This window comes from Stegodyphus dumicola, chromosome 5, assembly GCF_044657685.1.
Source record: "Stegodyphus dumicola isolate Sdum_Otavi_A_Nest chromosome 5, ASM4465768v1".
Classification (NCBI taxonomy): domain Eukaryota; kingdom Metazoa; phylum Arthropoda; class Arachnida; order Araneae; family Eresidae; genus Stegodyphus; species Stegodyphus dumicola.
In genome coordinates, this window is record NC_140772.1 from 28,719,970 (window position 1) to 28,741,978 (window position 22,009).

At 33.4% G+C, this 22,009-nt stretch overlaps 2 protein-coding genes across 3 annotated transcripts in view; one reads left to right on the top strand and one right to left on the bottom strand.

Annotated features, from left to right (window-relative positions):
- Positions 1–354: 354 nt before the first annotated feature.
- ox (ubiquinol-cytochrome C reductase complex subunit oxen) lies at positions 355–15,425 on the bottom strand. The gene is made up of 2 exons (XM_085816525.1): positions 15,194–15,425; positions 355–534 (listed from the first exon to the last, which is right to left on the bottom strand). The coding sequence occupies exons 1-2, from the start codon at positions 15,335–15,337 to the stop codon at positions 493–495; spliced, it is 186 nt and encodes a 61-aa protein (XP_085672651.1). The 5' UTR covers positions 15,338–15,425; the 3' UTR covers positions 355–492.
- A 219-nt stretch (positions 15,426–15,644) lies between these two features.
- LOC118204219 (trichoplein keratin filament-binding protein-like) overlaps positions 15,645–22,009 on the top strand; it is a 57,068-nt gene continuing 50,703 nt past the window's right edge. Inside the window, exons 1-3 of one of the 2 annotated variants that reach the window (XM_085816524.1) lie at positions 15,645–15,784; positions 16,017–16,207; positions 17,490–17,604. In XM_085816524.1, coding sequence (XP_085672650.1) covers positions 16,017–16,207; positions 17,490–17,604 — 306 coding nt within the window. In that variant the 5' untranslated portion in view covers positions 15,645–15,784. Of the gene's footprint in view, positions 15,805–16,016; positions 16,208–17,489; positions 17,605–22,009 lie in introns of both variants that reach the window. The other variant, XM_085816523.1, reaches the window with a different exon arrangement.

Genomic DNA, 22,009 nt, shown 5'->3' on the forward strand with positions numbered 1-22,009 from the left:
AAATGAAGTAGCTCAAATGTTTCCTAATTTTCATTTTGTCCACACAATTTTTAAATTACATTATATTTTTTATAATTTTATATAACATTTTACATAAATAGATTAGAGGATATTATATATTTAAAAAACTAATCCAAATCCTTACATATATGCAGTTACATATAAATATGCATATACACATACATAAATACATACATTTTTGAAACCAGTCCCAATAACAGAAGAAAACCCCAATGATAATAAATAATAAATGCAGCAATAACTAAACTACTGGAGTGATTTAGTTGTATTTTTCTAATTTTTAGCACTGGCCATAAACAAGATATAAAATTAAACCAAAAAGATTAATCAAAATGGTCACAACAATGAATTTTAATTTCATTGTAGAAAACAAGATATATTTAGTCTCCAAAATGATACTTTATAACAAAACATCTCTTTCATGGTGATACATAAATAGCTACATTTTGAATAATAACAGATGCAGGACAATTATTCTTTTACATATTTATGCTTTATATCTTTCCAAAGTTTCTGTAAGAGAAAAAAGAAAATTAAAATATGCTTGCAAACAAATATTCTATTCAGCATAAATAAACACAAAAGACAGATTTAAAATGCATAATTTTGACTGAAATTTTGGTAATAATGATTATAATAGTCTTTGCTTTTTATAATTTGACATATAAAATGTTTCCTATGGCTTATACACTACTCGACATTGAAAATGCAGCACCAAGAAGGAGTGGTCAGAAATTAATGCAAATTTTAGAGTAGACGCATGTCACTGAGTTATGCGAATAATGTGAAATGCGCAGCTCCCTGATGAACGTGAAGTAAGATATAAGAGAAGGAACGTGCAGAATGGGCAACATTTGTGTCCTTATTTCTGCCAGACGAACCATCGAAGAAAGCTAGTTTTTGTCTTGGAAGATACGTGTAATAGGAGAGAATGCCAGGCCGCCATCAAAGAAGGCACTTCCAGCAGACAGACGATTTTACGAGGAGTATTGTGATCGGACTGAGAAGGACGGGTTGGTCCTTACGTCAAATCGCAGCTGATACCTACATGGATGCGAGCACAGTGCATCGGTTATGTTGTGTAGCGAATTTAATTTAATTAAGTGATTAATAAAAATCAAAATTTTAAAGTTTTAATTATTCAAAATTTGAGCTACACAAGTTTGGTTATATTCTTTTTGGGCCTATTAATTCTAGTGTAATATATTTTGGCTTTCCGAGTTTACGCGAACTGCGTCTTCAATCTTGTACATGCAGACAATGGATAAGTATTTTTGTTTCTGCGTAATAAACTCAGTTTTTCATGTCAAAAATTAATTTGATTTCTTAGTATTTAATATCATTAGTTGCAGAAAAATTAGCTCTTAAATTTGGCATAACTTTCATTTTTCTAACTTTAATTGCATTTCAGTTATGAGCTTTAATTAGTAGATTTTCTTCGTTTCGCTTGTGATTTAGTTAAAGGGGGATGAAATGCCTTCTTTCCGGTTGAAAAGTCACTTTTCGAGAGTTTTCAGCGTTCTTTCGTTGGGACCCTTGCAGGGTTGTTGAAATTCCTAATCTCCCCCGGTCGCAGGTGGCAGTTATTTGGCGAGGGTTTGGCGACTTAGATTTTCCGTTGAGGCTTCAAAATAGTGGTTTTGGCGAGTTTGATAACATGAGGGTATGCTGTGGTTGCAACTATTTCAACTTTCGGCGAAAAAATGGGTTGCGCCAACTTGGCAGTCCGGCGCTCTCCCTTTTAACGGGTTGTTTTAGGGGACGAACTGACTTTTTTGACACTTTTTGCACTTTACTTCTGTTGCCCTTTGAATTGGCCGGAGGCGACAGCTGACTCCGACGAAGAAAATGGAGCTTCTCCCCGATAGGCTTACGGGCCTCTCAGCTAAGCGCTGTGAGCGCGGGCCATAGGTATGGGCATTTATGTCTTAAAAAAAAAAAAAAAAAAATCGAAATTCTTTCATCAGTTTTTGTTGTGTGTGTTTGTGTATCTCAAGGAAAATATACAGAAGTAAATTTCTAGAAAAATGATGCGCACCATTGATTCTTCTCTTCACTCGAGACCAGAGCGTTAATTAAAAACCGTTGTTTTTGGAAACCTCATTTGCTCATCCTAAATTTTACTAGAACTTCAAGGCTACCATAATGAATAAATTAAAAACCGTTGTTTTTGGAAACCTCATTTGCTCATCCTAAATTCTACTAGAACTTCAAGGCTACCCTAAGGAATCCATACTGTTCTACGAACATTTTTTTTCCATTCAACAGGCCGCCAGCACTGTATTTCACTTATCTTGCCGTAATGGAACCTCAATTGTTCATCCTAAAATCTACTAGAACTTCTAGGCTACAGTAATTGAATCCAAACTGTTCGACGAACATTTTTATTTTTTTCCATTCAACAGGCTGCCAGCATTCCTCATGAGCTTCGATGGATTTCTTTTGTTTGATGATCCTTAACAGATAAGTCCCTTTTTCTTTTTGGTTAATTCTTGGTTAGTTAAATATTATAGATTTCTGCAGTTAAAATGATTGAATTAACTTAATTTGTTAATTTGTTGAACCCTAAAATTTTTTATTGTAGTTGATAACTTTATCCTAACTCTACAGAAATCATTTTTCCTTGGTGTATCAATCAAGTAAAAGCATTAAATGGAATAAAGATTTATAACCTTATTAAAATTATTGTAACTTAACTTAATGGTTAAGAAAATTAAGTTCTTCAGGAAATTATTTACTTTAATGTTTTTTTTTTTGAATTACTCATTGGTGAGGATGATTTGAAATAGTGCTTGTATTACAGCTTTCTTGTTTCTCAGGACGAACTTGTTTGTAGAATAGTAAATGTGTCAATACTTATCTTATCCGGTTAAAACCATATTTAATTAATCTAAGAAAAAAAAAATTAAATAAATAAAATTGTTATGTGCAATAATAGTATTTAAATGATTATATTGAGTGCAATATTAAGCAATATTTTTGTTGTATTGATGAATTCCGTGTGAAGTAGAAAGTGTAGCTTGTTAAATTTTTTTTTTATTTTTTTCTCCCCGGGGAGGGTAGTGTTTCTTAAATTTATAGTTTATTTTGGTATGTTTTACCAGATTTGCAATATTAAATTTAATAGTAATTACAAGGATGTAAAATGTGTAAAACAATAGTTCAAATTTTGTTGAATATATTTTGATATTTTTTTTTTGACTAATGGATATATATATATATTTATAATTGGCATTAATAGTTAAATAAATAAGTTTTTCTAGATCATTCAAAGGTTAAATTTTTGTGTGTGTGCTCATGATTTTCACCCTTCTCATTCTCAAGTTGATTTCAGGGTTAATCCGAAAACACAACGCAAAATGTACAGGGCTTATTGATATTAATATATTTATGTTAAAAAATTTTAAGCGTTATGTCAACAGAGTAGGAAACCATATGATTTTTCTATAACAATTATATGGTACCATGATTTTTTTTTTTTTCTATAACATATTGGTGCCATTTGATTTTAACATAACATTATTCCAATATGTTATGGTGAAAAATCATGATACCAATAATTGTTATAGAAAAATCATATGGTTTCCTACTCTGTTGACATAACACTTAAAATTTTTTAACATAAATATATTAATATCAATAAGCCCTGTACATTTTGCGTTGTGTTTTCGGATTAACCCTGAAATCAACTTGAGAATGAGAAGGGTGAAAATCATGAGCACACACACAAAAATTTAACCTTTGAATGATCTAGAAAAACTTATTTATTTAACTATTAATGCCAATTATAATTATAAATATATATATATATCCATTAGTCAAAAAAAAATATCAAAATATATTCAACAAAATTTGAACTATTGTTTTACACATTTTACATTCTTGTAATTACTATTAAATTTAATATTGCAAATCTGGTAAAACATACCAAAATAAACTATAAATTTAAGAAACACTACCCTCCCCGGGTAGAAAAAAATAAAAAAAAATTTAACAAGCTACACTTTCTACTTCACACAGAATTCATCAATACAACAAAAATATTGCTTAATATTGCACTCAATATAATCATTTAAATACTATTATTGCACATAACAATTTTATTTATTTAATTTTTTTTTCTTAGATTAATTAAATATGGTTTTAACCGGATAAGATAAGTATTGACACATTTACTATTCTACAAACAAGTTCGTCCTGAGAAACAAGAAAGCTGTAATACAAGCACTATTTCAAATCATCCTCACCAATGAGTAATTCAAAAAAAAAAAAAAAAAAAAAAAAAAAAAAAAAAACATTAAAGTAAATAATTTCCTGAAGAACTTAATTTTCTTAACCATTAAGTTAAGTTACAATAATTTTAATAAGGTTATAAATCTTTATTCCATTTAATGCTTTTACTTGATTGATACACCAAGGAAAAATGATTTCTATAGAGTTAGGATAAAGTTATCAACTACAATAAAAAATTTTAGGGTTCAACAAATTAACAAATTAAGTTAATTCAATCATTTTAACTGCAGAAATCTATAATATTTAACTAACCAAGAATTAACCAAAAAGAAAAAGGGACTTATCTGTTAAGGATCATCAAACAAAAGAAATCCATCGAAGCTCATGAGGAATGCTGGCAGCCTGTTGAATGGAAAAAAATAAAAATGTTCGTCGAACAGTTTGGATTCAATTACTGTAGCCTAGAAGTTCTAGTAGATTTTAGGATGAACAATTGAGGTTCCATTACGGCAAGATAAGTGAAATACAGTGCTGGCGGCCTGTTGAATGGAAAAAAAATGTTCGTAGAACAGTATGGATTCCTTAGGGTAGCCTTGAAGTTCTAGTAGAATTTAGGATGAGCAAATGAGGTTTCCAAAAACAACGGTTTTTAATTTATTCATTATGGTAGCCTTGAAGTTCTAGTAAAATTTAGGATGAGCAAATGAGGTTTCCAAAAACAACGGTTTTTAATTAACGCTCTGGTCTCGAGTGAAGAGAAGAATCAATGGTGCGCATCAGTTTTCTAGAAATTTACTTCTGTATATTTTCCTTGAGATACACAAACACACACAACAAAAACTGATGAAAGAATTTCGATTTTTTTTTTTTTTTTTTTTTTTTTTTAAGTCATAAATGCCCATACCTACGGCCCGCGCTCACAGCGCTTAGCCAAGAAGCCCGTAGGCCTATCGGGGAGAAGCTCCATTTTCTTCGTCGGAGTCAGCTGTCGCCTCCGGCCAATTCAAAGGGCAACAGAAGTAAAGTGCAAAAAGTGTCAAAAAGGTCAGTTCGTAACAAACAACCCGTTAAAAGGGAGAGCGCCGGACTGCCAAGTTGGCGCAACCCATTTTTTCGCCGAAAGTTGAAATAGTTGCAACCACAGCATACCCTCATGTTATCAAACTCGCCAAAACCACTATTTTGAAACCTCAACGGAAAATCTAAGTCGCCAAACCCTCGCCAAATAACTGCCACCTGCGACCGGGGGAGATTAGGAATTTCAACAACCCTGCAAGGGTCCCAACGAAAGAACGCTGAAAACTCTCGAAAAGTGACTTTTCAACCGGAAAGAAGGCATTTCATCCCCCTTTAACTAAATCACAAGCGAAACGAAGAAAATCTACTAATTAAAGCTCATAACTGAAATGCAATTAAAGTTAGAAAAATGAAAGTTATGCCAAATTAAAGAGCTAATTTTTCTGCAACTAATGATATTAAATACTAAGAAATCAAATTAATTTTTGACATGAAAAACTGAGTTTATTACGCAGAAACAAAAATACTTATCCATTGTCTGCATGTACAAGATTGAAGACGCAGTTCGCGTAAACTCGGAAAGCCAAAATATATTACACTAGAATTAATAGGCCCAAAAAGAATATAACCAAACTTGTGTAGCTCAAATTTTGAATAATTAAAACTTTAAAATTTTGATTTTTATTAATCACTTAATTAAATTAAATTCGCTACACAACAGTTATGCCAAACATGGTCGGAACAAGGAAATGTTTGAAGAAGGAGGGGTGCAGGTGCAGCCAGAGTGACGTCAGCACGTGTAGACTGACGCATCCACTGACAAGTTGCGGCGGTCCCGCAAGTCACTTGTACCTCGATTCTGCAGTATATGCAAGATACTCTGGATGTTTCTATGTCAACCAGAATTTCCCGTCAATTAGTTGAACGTGGCCTGCACTCATGGCGTCCATTAAGAAGACTGCCACTGACCCCATAACATAGATGCCAATGTTTAGAATGGTGCCGGACTTGAGAGATGTGGATGACAGAATGGCAAAACGTCATGTTCTCAGATGAGCCACGCTTCTGTTTATCCAGCGACAGTTGCTGCATACGTGTGTGGTGTCGACGTGGAGACATATCTAATCCGGCACTAACTGTGAAATGCCCCCACCACATGACAATGTGGCATAATGGTTTGGGGTGCTATTGTCTACGATTCCAGGTCACCTCTAGTTCATATTCAGGGCACTATGACGGCCCAATGATACTTTTACGGCGGTGGCAATCCCCTACCTTCAAGGGCTGCCTAATGTAATTTTTCAGCAGGATAACGCCCGACCACACAGTGCTCGCATCTGTCAACACGCTCTGGAAGGTATAAAGATGCTTCCCTGGCTACCGTACTCTCCTGACCTGTCAACAATCGAACATGTGTGGGATGTGATTGGACGCCGTTTGCAGACCTTGCCCCTGCCTCGTTCAGAAGACAAACTGTCGCAAATAGTTGAAAGGGAATGGAGAACCATACCTCAGGACACCATGCGCACTCTTATTGACTCTATACCTAGACGTGTTTTTTCATGCATTGCTGTCCGTGGTGGTCCTACATTCTACTGAGCCGACGCCGTTCTCGCTCTGTATTCCGAGTATCATTTTGAAATAAAGATTACTGACTGCTGCTTGCTGTCTCTGTCTTTTTTCTAAATTTCATCACTTTCTGACCACTCTTTCTTGGTGTTGCATTTTCAATGTCGACCAGTGTACATACAGCGAAATCTCTGATGGTGACAACCTCTCTTAGATTAAAAGATACATTTGAAAATAACCATTATTTCCAAGAATATATTCAGAATGCTGAAATCATCCAGAATGCAACATCTGGGCTTTTTAAAGTGATTTCACAGTATACATATAATTAATATGAAAAATATATCAATAAAAATCAAAATAAACTTATCAACAAATCATACTTTTTTAAATGTCATAATACAAATCTCACTTATTGTACTAATATCAAAGTAATCAGAATAAAATTAGAACACTAATAACAACCATCTGTGGCAGAAAAAAACATAATTAGAATATTTACAAATTTCGAGACTACAGGACCGACCTCAAAAGAATAAATGTTAGAGAACATTAAATAAAAATTTTTAGTTAAAACTTTTTCGACGTCTTAAAAATCAGCATTCAAATTTGGATCAGTTTAATATATTATATTGCTATATGCGTACGGGTTCGTAATGGATTAAATACACACAGAACCAAATCTTCATAAAATTTAACACATTACAGTTCTGGAATTTTTCACACAAAAGTACTCACACAGTTCTTCTCAGTATGACAGAGCACAATCAGAAGATACCACTTCAAATGACTAAGAATGCTAAACACAAGGCAATACAAAGAACTTTAAATGTGTAAGCTAGCACACTGATCTCTAAACAAGTTGAAATCTTAATATATTGAAGCTAGATTGAAAATGATGCTCTTTCCAGTCTTATATAGAAAGTCTCATAGTATGTTCTTTCCTTCTATATGCCGAGAAACTTCAAGTACCTACAGTTTCTTGAAATTGTCGGAAAACATAAATAGTTACACAGAGACCAGGCCAGTTACGGCTGGCTACACAGGGTTCGGACCAAAATGTCGGCAAACTTGACAACAAAAATTAGTTGCCAAAATGGACTTACTTCCGTATCCCTATTTTCCTGGTACAGTCAAAAGTCGTTAATCCGGACTCGTCGGGACTTTGGCAATTCCGGATTATAGATCATCAGTTTAAATCTGGTAAGATGGCATGCAGAAATTATAAAATTAAAAATATGAAACCGTAATTTATGAAATAAAGAACAATTATGATCTAAAGGGTGTCAAAATTTACAAAAAGAAAAAGCTTAATATTTATTTGTTTACTTTATTAAACATTTCTTTCAATGTAAGTTGTTTAAGTTGCTTCGTTTCATGTGATAATACTTTCTCTTTAATTCTATTAAACATACATAATTTCTTGTTTAGTTACAAAGTTTCGTTGTTCAAGTCCTATAATTGCTGTGTCGAGAATGCTGACTAATTTGTCAATCGAAATTTTTTCATTTTCAATAACCTCTATGTCACTTTTTTCACTATCGGAAGCGAACTATAATGACGAGGAACTTGATTTAAATCATATCAAAGACGGAGTACATCAAGATGAAATACTACATTTAGTAAGGAATTATAAGCCAAATAAAATAAAAACATCTGCCTTGAAGATAAGGATAGTGCTGACAGATCAACTTCCAATTAATTGCGCGCCGCATCGTTTCCCTTTCCCCGCAGAGCAGCGTGAAATTGATATACATATTTCGGAATGATTAGATAATCAAAGGATACGCCTTTATCCATTTTTTGCAGCAATTCCACTTTCCGTTTAATGGACTTCGAAACATACTTTCGCTTTGTAGATCCTTTACATATTCGTAAATATATATCGGAAATTCATTTGATATAATCGAAAGTTCAAGCTTACGTTTATAAAATTGCTCTAACAGTCTGCAAAAAATAATAAGCCGGATACAATTCAAAGATTAAGAAACAACGCAATTTGCAACATCAACTGAATTAGATAATTTTAGCTTAGCTTATACCGTCCGTTATACATTAAACGCACATGCGTAAACGTATTATGCGCATGCGCACACGTATATTCGCAGCCGTAAAGGTCTTATGCGCACGCGTAAATGCCTATGTGCATGCATCAACGCGACGCATGCGCAGAAAGTTTGTGGCTTTGAGGTCCGGATTATAGATCATTCTGGATTATGGGTGTCCGAATTAACGACTTTTGACTGTACTGCTTTGCATTCTGACGTTTTTCATACTACTTATACAAGAGATACAACAATTTATATATAATTTTGCTAAAATTATTTATATGCAAGCCAAATTCATAACAATATCTATTTACATTAAACAGTAGTATATAGGTTGAGGATTACAAAAGCAAGAACAGAAAAAGAAGACAGTGCTAACACAAGCAAGTTCATAAAAATTGGAAAAGGAATAAAAAGTTTTGATTTTAAGGCATACATAAAATTTAATATAAAACATTCTGTTTCAAGATAGGGTGAAAAAATGGTTAATCTTCGAAATATGGTAACTTGGCAATTTTTTGGCGACCAAACCTGCTACAGCAACCTGTTTTTTTTTTTTTTTTTTTTTTGACGCCATTTTGTTTTCAGGAAGTAGTAAAGGAAATTTCCCCCCACCTCAAATTTTTTTTTCCAACAATCTGCTAGCCGAATTACACTTATGCTAGAACTCTTATGGAACAAAAGTGCTTAATCATGACGAAGATTAGGTGCGAAATTGGGAGAAAGTGCAGAATTGCCCACTGCTTGCCGCGTTTTTAAGAATTGCACATACACGGTATCCATGTACACGTCTACCTATTTTCACTTAAAAAAACATCCCAGAATTGCACAAAAATGGCACTGCAGACATTCTTGACTTTATCGATGTACACTGCTAAAGTCCTAGCTAGTAAACTTTATCGCCTTACTAAAATGTCACCAAACTATCTGTTACCATATTCCAAAGATTAGCCAAAAAAATAACATAGTAAAAGTTTACTTAAAATTTATTATGAAGTACTGCTTTTAGTTTTCTTCTGTAAAAATGCTCAGATCTCATAATCTAAAATTGATACTAAATTATTATCAACTTTATGCAGACCACTGACAAATTTCTTCATCAGGTTTTCAAAAATTATAGAACACAGCTAATTTAATCTTAGTTTGCTAATGAATTCTAGCCTTTACAATAAACTAATGCCTAAGTAATTTGAAGATTAGTAATCTGAAGAGTATTTATAATATTTTGATTCAGTATTGTTGGTTAGCACGTTGACTACCGTACCAAAGGACCCAGATAAGTCATGCATGTTTTTTAAATGTATAGTATCTATGCAGCATGGGGGCAATCAAAATATATGGCAACCCGAAAGTCCTCTCAAGAGGTCAATGGTAAGGAAAAAGGGGTAGGAGATTCTCAGTTTGAGTTTTATAAATGGTGGAGATTAGTTTAATAAATGGCAGTTTTTCTATTTGTATGTAGATATCTATTCTATGTAGATAGTTTGAGAGAGGGACGAGCAACCATAGGTAGAAATTTAAAACCACTGCAGAAACCCTATCATTAATTTTTTGTTCCACAGCAGAAACTCTCTCTTCTATTTCCTCTTTTACCGAAGAAACTTTTTCTTCAACGTTTCCAACGTTATTTTCGACTGCGTTTATTCTGCCTTCCATAACCTCGAAATTGTTTTCTATTATGCTGGCAATTTCTATTTTCATCTCCTCTTGACCTGCTTCAATCTTTTCTTGAACAGTCTTCATTTCTACTTTAACAGCTTCCATCTCTTTTGTAACAGATTCATATCGATTCCTGAAAATTTGAATGGAATAAATGGTTGAGTTTATCAACCAGCAAGTTTAATAAGGGGTGGGCATTGTATTCTAAAAACTGAAACGTCTCTCATCAAAATTTTTTATGTGAAGTCCATTACAAATTAGAGAACCTAACAAACTGGAAGGTAACTTTTTCTTCATATTGTTACAGATTTGGTATTTAATTAGTTAATGTTAGTAGAATTATAAATAAAATTGTTTTATTTCCCATGCAATGCAGTGCGTGATGAATATTAAAGGAAAGCTAAGCTGGAAAAATAAAAATACAAGAGTGCGTGCATTTAATATTTAATAAATAAACATCTCTTTTTGATTTTGTGAAAATTCCAGAAAATTCTCGCGCACGATTAAAATCATATAAAAGGAGGAAAACCTCTCAATTCAATTGTTGTTAGTTAGTTTGTTGTTGTTTTGAGAGTTTATTTAGAAAACTGCTCTTGTTGACTGTATCGAATTCGTGGATTAGGTTTCTTTAGCTGTTTTGAATTAAGTTCTGTTGAACGTTTGAGTAGTTAAAAGATATCTACTGTGAGATATTGTAATACTGTACGAATATCTGAGGAAATTTAAGAATTCTGATTTATTTGTTGTGATAATAATAAAGTTTGTTCATTTTTCATCGGACTTGTGCATTCAATTCAAACGAACCTGTATGCACGCAACAATTTTTGGTGTCAGGAGTGGGGTTTGAATGCCAATAACAAGAGCGATGGAAGAACAGTTAAGGCAGTTGATATCAGCCTTTGCCTTGTTTAAGGAAGAAATGAAAGCAGAGATGAAATCTGGTCAGGAAAAGATGGAAGAATCTGTTACAAAAGAGATGGAAGCTGTTAAAGTAGAAATGAAGACTGTTCAAGAAAAGATTGAAGCAGGTCAAGAGGAGATGAAAACAGAAATTGCCAGCATAATAGAAAACAATTTCGAGGTTATGGAAGGCAGAATAAATGCAGTCGAAAATAACGTTGGAAACGTTGAAGAAAAAGTTTCTTCGGTAAAAGAGGAAATAGAAGAGAGAGTTTCTGCCGTGGAACAAAAAATTAATGATAGGGTTTCTGCAGTGGTTTTAAATTTCTACCTATGGTTGCTCGTCCCTCTCTCAAACTATCTACACACGAATGGATGGGATTCCCAAGCTAAGGCCTCTCATCTCGCCACTTCTTTGAGAGCAAACACAACGAATATCCTGCAGACTGTTCCTGAAAACCAGAGATTAGACTTTGAAGCTCTATCCGGCGCTTTGGGGAGAAGTGTTTAAAAGACTACAGCAGGCTTCAATTAAAATCTCGCGAAAAGAAACACTTCAGGAGCTGACCACGGATGTTGAAAAGTTGTCTTATCTTGCCTTTTCAGAGTGTCTGACAGAAACAAGGGAAATCCTGTCTCTACAATACTTCATCGACGGCATCCGGGATCTTGAAATACAGAAAGCTCCGCGAATGGCAGATGTTAGAAAATTCGAAAAGCACTCTGTTGTACACTGTAAAAGTCGAGGCAGCCCAGCAAGCAACTCGTAGAGATGGCTACCCAGTCAGAGCTGTGCGAGTTCACGAGCCAGTGGGTCAACTGATGCCTCTTTTAGATGATTTATACAGACAAGTCGACGCTTTCATACGGAGTAGCAGTGAGAACAAAGTGGCTCTAAGGTGTTGGAGATGTGGTTCTGAAGGTTACCTACGACGGAATTGCAGAACACCCTGGGGTATGAAAAATAAAACAGATGATTTTACCAGACAAGTCAGTGGCTTGAGATGGAACAAAAGTGAAAAGAAACCAGTTCTAATGTGCTGGAACTGCGGTGTTGAAGGCCACCTACGAAGGAACTGCAGAACTCCCCAGAGCACGGAAAATAAGGCATACGATTTAAACAGACAATTAAATGCCGTCGGAGGAAAAAGGAGTGATAAGTATTGGAACTGCGGTGTTGAAGGACACATACGAAGGAACTGCAGAACATCCCGGAGCACAGAAATTGAGACCATTTCCCAGCAACGACGGAAGAAACAAATGAATGACCATATCGAGGAACGGAGGCTGCCAGAGAATGAAAAACCTTGTTTTAAAGCGCTCAAGATTTCTACAGTGAGTGGCAACAGTAACGGACTGGCCATTAATGGGCACATCCATGGAGTTCCTTGCAATATGATCATTGACACAGGAGCTAATGTTACCATCATTCAGAGAGATTTAGCTCAACAGTTTATTTGGATGCCATCCTGCGTTACCCTTCAGACTGCATCTGGTGATAAGATCGACATAGCTGGGAAGTTAAAAGTGAACATCATGTTTGGAAATGCCGCCTACCATCACACGACATATGTGGCGGATATTACAGATCCATGCATACTCGGATTGGATTTTTTAAGGAAATACAATTTTTCGTTAGACTTCAAAAACAATAAGCTGTTCTTAGCATCTGAGGACATGACGATCCATCTTCAAAAGGAATCTTCGCCTGGAAACGCTGACGTCTCATGTGAAAGACCCTATTCAGAAAGCTGCCGAAATCATACTTGGGTTGGAGAGAAACACCAGACTACCGGCTATCCTCCATCTCAGATGCTCTTCGGTCGAGATCTTCGTCTGCCTTGTGATCGCCTGTTTGGTCGCCATACGGATGTGCCTTCATCGCCTGAGGAATATATCCAAGATGTCCAGGCCCGGTTTGAAGCGATGCACCGTTCCGCACGAAAGCAAGTCAACTTGGCAACGGAGAAAGTGAAGACCAGATACAACACGAGAGCTCCTGGACATAGATTCAACAAAGGAGACAAGGTGTGGTTGTGGAACCCAATTCGACAAAAAGAAGTCGGGCCTAAATTACAGTCACATCGAGATGGTCCGCACACAGTCCTAAACAGGCTGAATGACATGTGGTTCGGATCCGCAAGTGTATGTGTGGGTGATTATGGCAAAGCCTCGAGGGCTATCTGCCTAAGGGGAGGGATGTCTTCGTGGAGGACTTTCTAAGGGAAACTGGCTCGTATACACGTTACACATGGTGAAAACCACGAAACGCCCATGCAGCCAGCCCGTTCGCGGGATTCGAACCTCGGACCGAACTACCAGTGTTCAGCGACTTTACCGCTCGGCCGCTGGTGGGCTTTTGGATCCGCAAGTCTTCATAGTCTAAACCTAAAGTTGTTCATTACAACAGGTTAGCTCATTACTTTGACCATAGTACATAGTGTAAATAATTGGAAATAGTGTAAGACCATGGTCCTTTTTGTTTCTAAATGTGTATTTCATTTTATTTGTATTTAGTATTTGATATGATTCATTGCATTTATTGTTAATGCTTTTTTGTTGTTGTTGTTGTAATGTAATGCTTATTATTGCATTTATGCCTTTAGTTGTAAGTTTGGCTTCCTGTCCAGGGATTGTGCTGCCCGGGACAAGCACTCATTGGGAAGGGTGCAGTATTACGGATTTGGCATTTAATTAGTTAATGTTAGAATTATAAATAAAATTGTTTTATTCCACGCGCAATGCAGCGTGTAATGAATATTAAAAGAAAGCTAAGCTGGAAAATTAAAAATACAAGAGCACATGCATTCAATATTTAATAAACAAATATCTCTTTCTGATTTTGAGAAAATTCCAGAAAATTCTCGCACGCGATTTAAAATCTTATGAAAGGAGGAAAACCTCTCAATTCAGTTGTTGTTAGTTAGTTTGTTGTTGTTTTAAGAGTTTGTTTAGAAAGCTGCTCTTATTGACTGTATCGAATTCGCGGATTAGCTTTCTTTAGCTGTTTTGAATTAAGTTCTGTTGAATGTTTGAGTAGTTAAAAGATATCTACTGTGAGATATTGTAATACTGTACGAATATCTGAGGAAATTTAAGAATTTTGATTTATTTGTTGTGATAATAATAAAGTTTGTTCATTTTTCATCGGACTTGTGCATTCAATTCAAACGAACCTGATCAATATTTTCAAAAACCTTCTAACATAAAACATAATTCCTTAAATAAACTTTCAATTCGTTACTTAAAAGTATATATTTATGTAATATTTTCCCCTCACAATTTTCTCAATAGCAATGCACCGGATACCTTATCAAGATAAAATATGAGATAAAAGTCAATTTAATATCCTATTTTCAAATTACTCATATTTTACAACGTTGAGTACTACTGCAAAAATAATTTCGGCTAGAAAACAAATCCAGGATCTTATATATGAGCATGTGAGTTTTAGGCCATTTTAATCCAAGTTTTACCTGCAAGTGAATAACAGTTTTTAAGAGGAAATTGTCTGGTTTTACATTTTATATAAACATAGCTATGCTACAAAGTAAATGAAGTAAACCATAATTAACTATTACTGATGGAAACTGCGTTTTTAAAATGATTTTTAATGAAAACAGCAAAACTAAAATTACACTCAACCATCAAAATTTGTCAATTAAAAAAAGTAATTAGATAATCCGGTATTTAAACATACTCTTTAATTCTGCTTAAATATACGAAATATATTAAAATTTACTTACGCCTTCGTTAACTTTATCGAAGATGTAATCTGCGCCAACATCGACTGCTCTCTCAAAAAAGAAAGCTCCAGCAATTATTGTTAAGGCAAAAGTCGAAGTTCTCCTAAAAACTGATGTATATAATCTAGAAATTATTCCAGCCATTTTACACTACTAATTTCAATGCACTTCAACCTATTTTCGGATTTAGTAACTTCGAGTAAACATTCAAACGACCTTATGTCTAATTGGAAGTAGAAGTATTTTACATTTAATTCGATATACTCCTGACTTTACTGTACACAGTCTTTCAACACATTTTATTAATAAAATATTACAAGGTTTTAACATTTTATGTAATGATTGATTATTATATTGAAAACAAAATGATAATAACCAAATGTTAATTATTGTAAATATTAATAACTTTTCATGAAACGATTCTCAAGCTCATGTCATTAATTAAACAACTAAACACTGTGTAATAACAACAAAACAAGTTTGAATTTTCGGTTTTGAGTTTCGCATGTTTTGAGAAATGAAATTTTGTTTCTTTAAAAATTGTGTTTTTAGAATATGGAAAAACTAAAATAATTTGAAAAGTGGAAAAAGGTTAAATATGTTTATAAAAAGTAATGTTGAAATAGTTTCCTTTTACTTTCTTTTCAAAATTCTGTAGTTACAAGAGCGTACAATTATCTGGTGATTTAATTTAACAGTTAAATATATTACACAGGAAATATTCTTTTCATGAACAAAAAGAATAAGGAAATTATTCAGAGTATTGTATTGTACTATGAAAATGTACATTGTCTTTTCTTTAATGTTTGTATTTCTTTAACAGATGGCTTTATCATCTTATTACGTATCATTGAACCGTAAAGATTTAGCTGAAAGAGCGATAGTTTCTAAGCGAGAAAGAGAAGCAAGTCGTGCTCAGAGATGTAAAGAAGTTGCATCATATCATAAAGAATTAGCTTTGAAATCTGAGAAATATAAAAACCTGGAAGAAGGAGTAGTAACAAAGGCTCCAAGGTTATTACTCATTCTTTTAATTGAATATATTTTTGGAATTTTTTTAAATTATGCATTGTAAGAAGAATAAAAGTGTATATGATGACCTTTTAATATATTAAAAATTACTATATTTTTCCAAATATATTATGCTTTGCATACAGTGTGGACAAATGGAGAAAAATGTCTCTAAACCTAACTTCACGTATATGCAGGGGAGTAGCTAGAGGGGGCCATCTTTGCCCGGGTGCAGAATCCAAGGGGCACCAAACTGATGTTACAACATTTTAGAATTAAATGTTTTCCATCCTTGGCAAGCAGTAGGGGGCACGAAATCTTCAGTTGCCCCTGCGTGCTGAAAGCCCTAGCTACGACTCTACGTATATGAATTTAATGTGCACAGATATTCTATGGTAAAAATAATTGATTGTTCTGTATATCATATCCTACAGTAAAATTAAGAAAGTATCTTATCTTTTTTATTTGAATTTGGATCAAGTTCATTGAATGTAACACCACTGTATTTATTGGTGAATCTTTGGATTATGGTAACTTGGCGTTTTTTTGGCGAATATTTGGCGGCCAATGCTGCTACAGCAACCTGCTAGTTTTATTTCTGGATGCTATTTTGTTTTCACGAAGTAAAGGCATGTTTTTTTTTTACTCAACATTTTTTTCCAACAATGTGCTAGCCGAATTACGCTTATGCTAGAACTTTTATTGAACAAAAGTGCTTAATCATGACGAAGATTAGGTGTGAAATTGGGAGAAAGTGCAGAATCGCCCACTGCTTGCCGCATTTTTAAGAATTGCACATACACGGTATCATCCATGTACACGTCAACTTATTTTCACTTAAAAAAACATCCCAGAATTGCACTAAAATGGCATTGCGCACACCCTTGAATTTATCCATGTACACTGCTAAAGTTCTAGCTAGTAACCTTTATCGCTTTACCAAAATGTTGCCAAACCACCTGTTACCATATTCCAAAGATTAGCCTATTTATTATTTTGTAAATCAGAATAGCATTTTGGTTCTGTGGTTCCTTCTTTGTTATATAAGCAGGAAAAATCTGATACCTGTATTATTAAACATAGAAGTGGGCTATATGCTTATTATATTTTTGAAGAATTGTCAGTATACGCAAGCTGTACGGTGTTTTATGCTGTGGCATTGTTTACATAAAGTAAATATATATGTTTACTAATTATATATTAAATAAACATTTTATTGTTTATTTAATATATAGTTAGTAAGCATATATATATATATATTTTTTCCTATTCCCGGTCTTTTCAGAGCTAATGAAGAATCTGTTGTCAAATTGAAGATACAAGAAGATGCGAAAGAAAAATTAGTTCGTCGTAGACAGAAACTTTTTCGCCTTCTAGATGTGGAGAATAAGCAATACATGGTATCTGCATTTTTTATTTTATTAAAATATTAAGAAATTTTACCCATTAGTTTTTCAAATTAATATTTTGCTTATTTTTTCTTCCTTGTATGAAGTAAAGAAAGTATCGTAATTCCGGGTTTTGTAATATTGCAACCAAAATATCCATTTTGAGTGCTATTGAACGCACTTTAACGATGTTTTTGCATGACATCTGTACATAAGGACAGAATAAAGGACTCTTTTACACCAAACGAATTATAAAATTGATTTAAAATGGATTAAATGGTAACCTTTTACATTTTCAAAACAAGTCGCAGCTATTTCTTATCAGATTGATTGTTTCTTTCAATACTGGCATACAATTGCACAGAATTTTTACCAGATAGTTCAATTTTATGACCTAAGGCCATTTGCGGCGGTAATTAAGTCAATTAGGATGCAATCACATCGCTCACCGGATAGCGAAAATATAGAAAAGGCAAAGTCAAAAGTTAAATTCATCAATTCTAATTAGAATGCATTAGCGAAATAAAGTACTACGATTTTACAAAATTTCTGATTTTACAAATTGAAATAATTCTGGCATTTAAACTTGTATTTCAAGTTAAGATTTAACTTGAAATTAATGTAGATAATTACTGAGAGAATTAGATTTTTGTAGCGTAGTTTACGTGAGATGAGATCACTTGGGGTCACGTGATATGAATCTGCGAATCAGGATGTTGTACGATGAAAGGATAGTAAATTCCTAGACTAATTTATTTTTAGAAATTTATTGTCTTTATTTGTTGGCTTTTTTACAAAATTTTAAACCATATTAAAATGTTTATACCTTCAAAATAAAGAATTCTTAGAATTAACATTTGTCAACATTTTTTGTGTGTATACTATATGTTTTCGCCAATAAATCTGCTTGGCGAGATTTGCACCCGCGAAACGGAAAAGTACCAAATTTTTTTTTGTGGTGTATGTATGTATCTCACATAACCCAAAAACGAGTAGCCTCAGAACATTGAAATTTTGTGCATGGGACTGCTATAAAATGTAGTTGTGTACCTCCCTTTTTAGTTGCAATCAACCATACCAAAAGTATATATATATATATCTAAAATATAAAAAAAAAATACGATGCCTTTGCTCTTTGCGAACCAGCAACCTTTAATTAATTTTCTGCAATTCAGGATCTTCCCCTAAACCAGTACCTTCTAGATTACATAACCTCCTCATATAAATGCTGCATCATAACTTTTTCTACATTTTTCTATAAGCTACTCTGTTACATAACCTTTTATATAAATGCTGCATCATAAGTTCTCCTAAACAGATGCCTTCTCGCCTTCGTCCTGCTAACGCTTCCGCTATGCTCCTCTTTCTTTGTTAGAACGTTATGACGTATTAAAGTCAGTTGTATCTAATAGTTCAATTACTGAATAAGTTATTTGATTTACTCCATCTGGAAAATGTCATCTGATCTAAATTAAAATAAAGATATGCTTGCTGTTAAAAGTGAAAAGTCCCGAGTCATCATTTTTCTCCGTGCTTCAATCATCCCAGCTTCGTCAACCATCTGCCAGAACATGTAATGGAATAGCCTCACCATTCGCCCACGATGTGTTGGAATAACTGAAAACATTACAGTTATTAATTAGCTGGCAGGATTTATCCTCTACGTGGCGAAAAAAGGTTCTGGATTTATTTATAACGCGCTTCTAAATTCAACAGTAGGTCAAGGACAGTGTGTGATCGTCTGATGCTTTTGCTTCTTTTCGGGCGATTCTTAAGTGCTTTCCCTCGTCTCCAAAGTTATGCGTTTTATTAGGTGCTTCTTAAGTGATTGATTTTAGTGTTGAAATGGATGTGTATGCGAACTCTTAAATTCAAGATTTTGTGATTGGAATGCTAACACGCTCAAAAACGGCAAAAATGTCAACTGATAAGCAAGAATCCGTAGCTATTGTGGATACAGTGAAATTTCAATTCCCTATTTTTGACGGTACAAGTACAAATTTTCCAATAAACAAATATCTTCTATTGTTTGAAGAGAAATGTGCCGCAAAGAACATTCCAGAAAAGGAAAAGAAATTTGTTTTCTCAGAGTGTATTAGAGGAGAGGCTTTAGCCCTCTATTTACGTGATTGTTTAGATAAAGACTGGAACAACATAAAGGATATTTTCGAGACATACTTCACAACATCGGAATCTGTTACTTTTAGTGGTTTTGTGTCTTTAAAATATGAGAAATTTAATAATGTTGATGTTTATTTTCATAATAAGTTAAAATTAGGAGCCAGCTTGAAACTAACTGATTCCGCAATGGTAGAAGCACTTACGGAAGGACTTCCTGAGTCTCTAAGAATGTTAAGACTAAAAATGCTGTTAACAGTGCAAAAAATAGACACACCGAAAGACTGGATTACTCTTGCTAGGAAACTGTTTCCAGTTCAGATGCCGTTGGATGGTCTAGGAAATAGTAATTACCAATTTGTTCCTCCAAGGCAAACTGTTCCGAGGTGCTATTATCCCAGACCAGTGCAAGCCACTCCTTATCAAAGTTTTCATAGTGTGAGACCTTTTAATTATCAACAAGTGCAATACCGACCTCTACAGTATGCATATCGGCCAATTCGATATCCACAATTACCTGCTATTAATTATAACAGGGTTCCTAAAAGAGAAGTTAAAAAATGATATTACTTTAAAGTGAATGTCCAAATTGGACAGGAAAAAATTCCCAGTATTATTGATACGGGATCGCAAATTAATGTTTTACCGTTAAAAATTTTTAACAAAATTGGTGATAAATTTAGAGAAATTTCATTGAAATCCTATGATAAAATATTTTCAATATCTAGTGAAGTTCATATAGAGAAAATATCAAAGAAAAGTGTAAAGTAGGTAAAATAGAAAATAATGTGATATTTTATGTAGTAGATTCAAATTTGAATTATTTATTGCTTTCATCACCATGTGTTTCATTATTTAAATTACAATTGAATTTTCATGATTATGAAGTGTATCAGCTTGGAAAACAGGTAAGTAAACATGTTAAAGTAGACAAGTTTTTCCAAAATAATCATGTATGTAAAAATGATGTCAGTGCTGAACAATCTAGTAAATATTTTGATCATAGCGAAAATTTTGTATGTAAAAATGATCTTAGTACTAAAAATTGTGGTAATTATTTTGAAAATAGTAAAAATTCTGATAGTAAATTACAGAAATTGTTGAATGATTATAACCATATATTTGCAAAAAGTAAATATGATGTTGGTTGTATAAGGGTTGAACCTCCCAGAGTTATATTAACTTCTGAATTACCAATAGCCTATAGACCATATAGAGCATCTCCTAAAGATAATAGTGAAATTAAAAAACAAATAGATGAATTGTTAAAAGCTGGAATTATTAAACCTTCTTATAGTTCTTATGCTGCTTCTGTAACTTTAGCTTATAAGTGAGACGAGCAGTCCAGAAGCAGATTGTGTATTGATTTCAGGAAGCTTAACCAAATTACTAAAACTGATTCTGAACCTATTCCTAGAATTGATGCTGTTTTAGATCAATTAACAAATGCAAAAATCTTTTCTACATTGGATTTGGCATCAGGCTATTGGCATATAAAATTAAATGAAAAGGATACTGAAAAATTGGCATTCACTACAAATTTTGGACTGTATGAGTTTACTAGATTACCTTTTGGTTGGAAAAATTCCCCAGCTATTTTCCAACGAGCTCTTAGACAAATTTTAAACAAATATCAGATTCAATTTACTTTAAATTATTTTGATGATATTATAGTATTCTCTCCAAATTTTGATGAACATTTAAATCATCTTAAATTAATATTTGATATATGTGAGAAAGAGAATATAAAATTAAAACAATCTAAATGTAATTTTGCTAAAGAAAGAATAAATTTTCTAGGATATGAAATTCAAGCAGGTAAATTCCAGCCCAGTAATGCAAATATAGAGGTTATTAAGAAATTGCAACCCCCTAAAAATATCAAAGAATTACAAAGATATTTAGGAAGTATTAATGTTTATCATAAATTTATTCAAAATTATGCTAAAATTAGAGCCCCATTAACAAATTTATTTAAGAAAGATACTCCTTATAATTGGACTGATGAATGTCAAAAAGCTTTTCAAAAATTAAAAGTTGCATTGATTTCTAGACCTATTTTAACTTTGTTTAATCCTAAATATCCCTGTCATGTATTTGTTGATGTGTCCAAAGAAGCTGTTATTGCTGTTTTAAAATAAGAATATCCTGATGGTAGTTTACATCCAATTGCTTTTCATTCTAGAAAATTAAGATCTTATGAACAAAATTATGCCATTACTGAGCTGGAATGTTTATCTATTATTGATGCAATTGATAAATTTTATTATTATTTACATGGTAACCATTTACTGTACAT

Excerpts from the sequence above, each read along its gene's own strand:
- ox (XM_085816525.1), bottom strand. The coding sequence starts at position 15,337 with ATGGCTGGAATAATTTCTAGATTATATACATCAGTTTTTAGGAGAACT. Across the intron at positions 535-15,193 it reads TCGATAAAGTTAACGAAGGC|AAACTTTGGAAAGATATAAA; the intron begins GTAAGTAAATTT and ends TTTCTCTTACAG.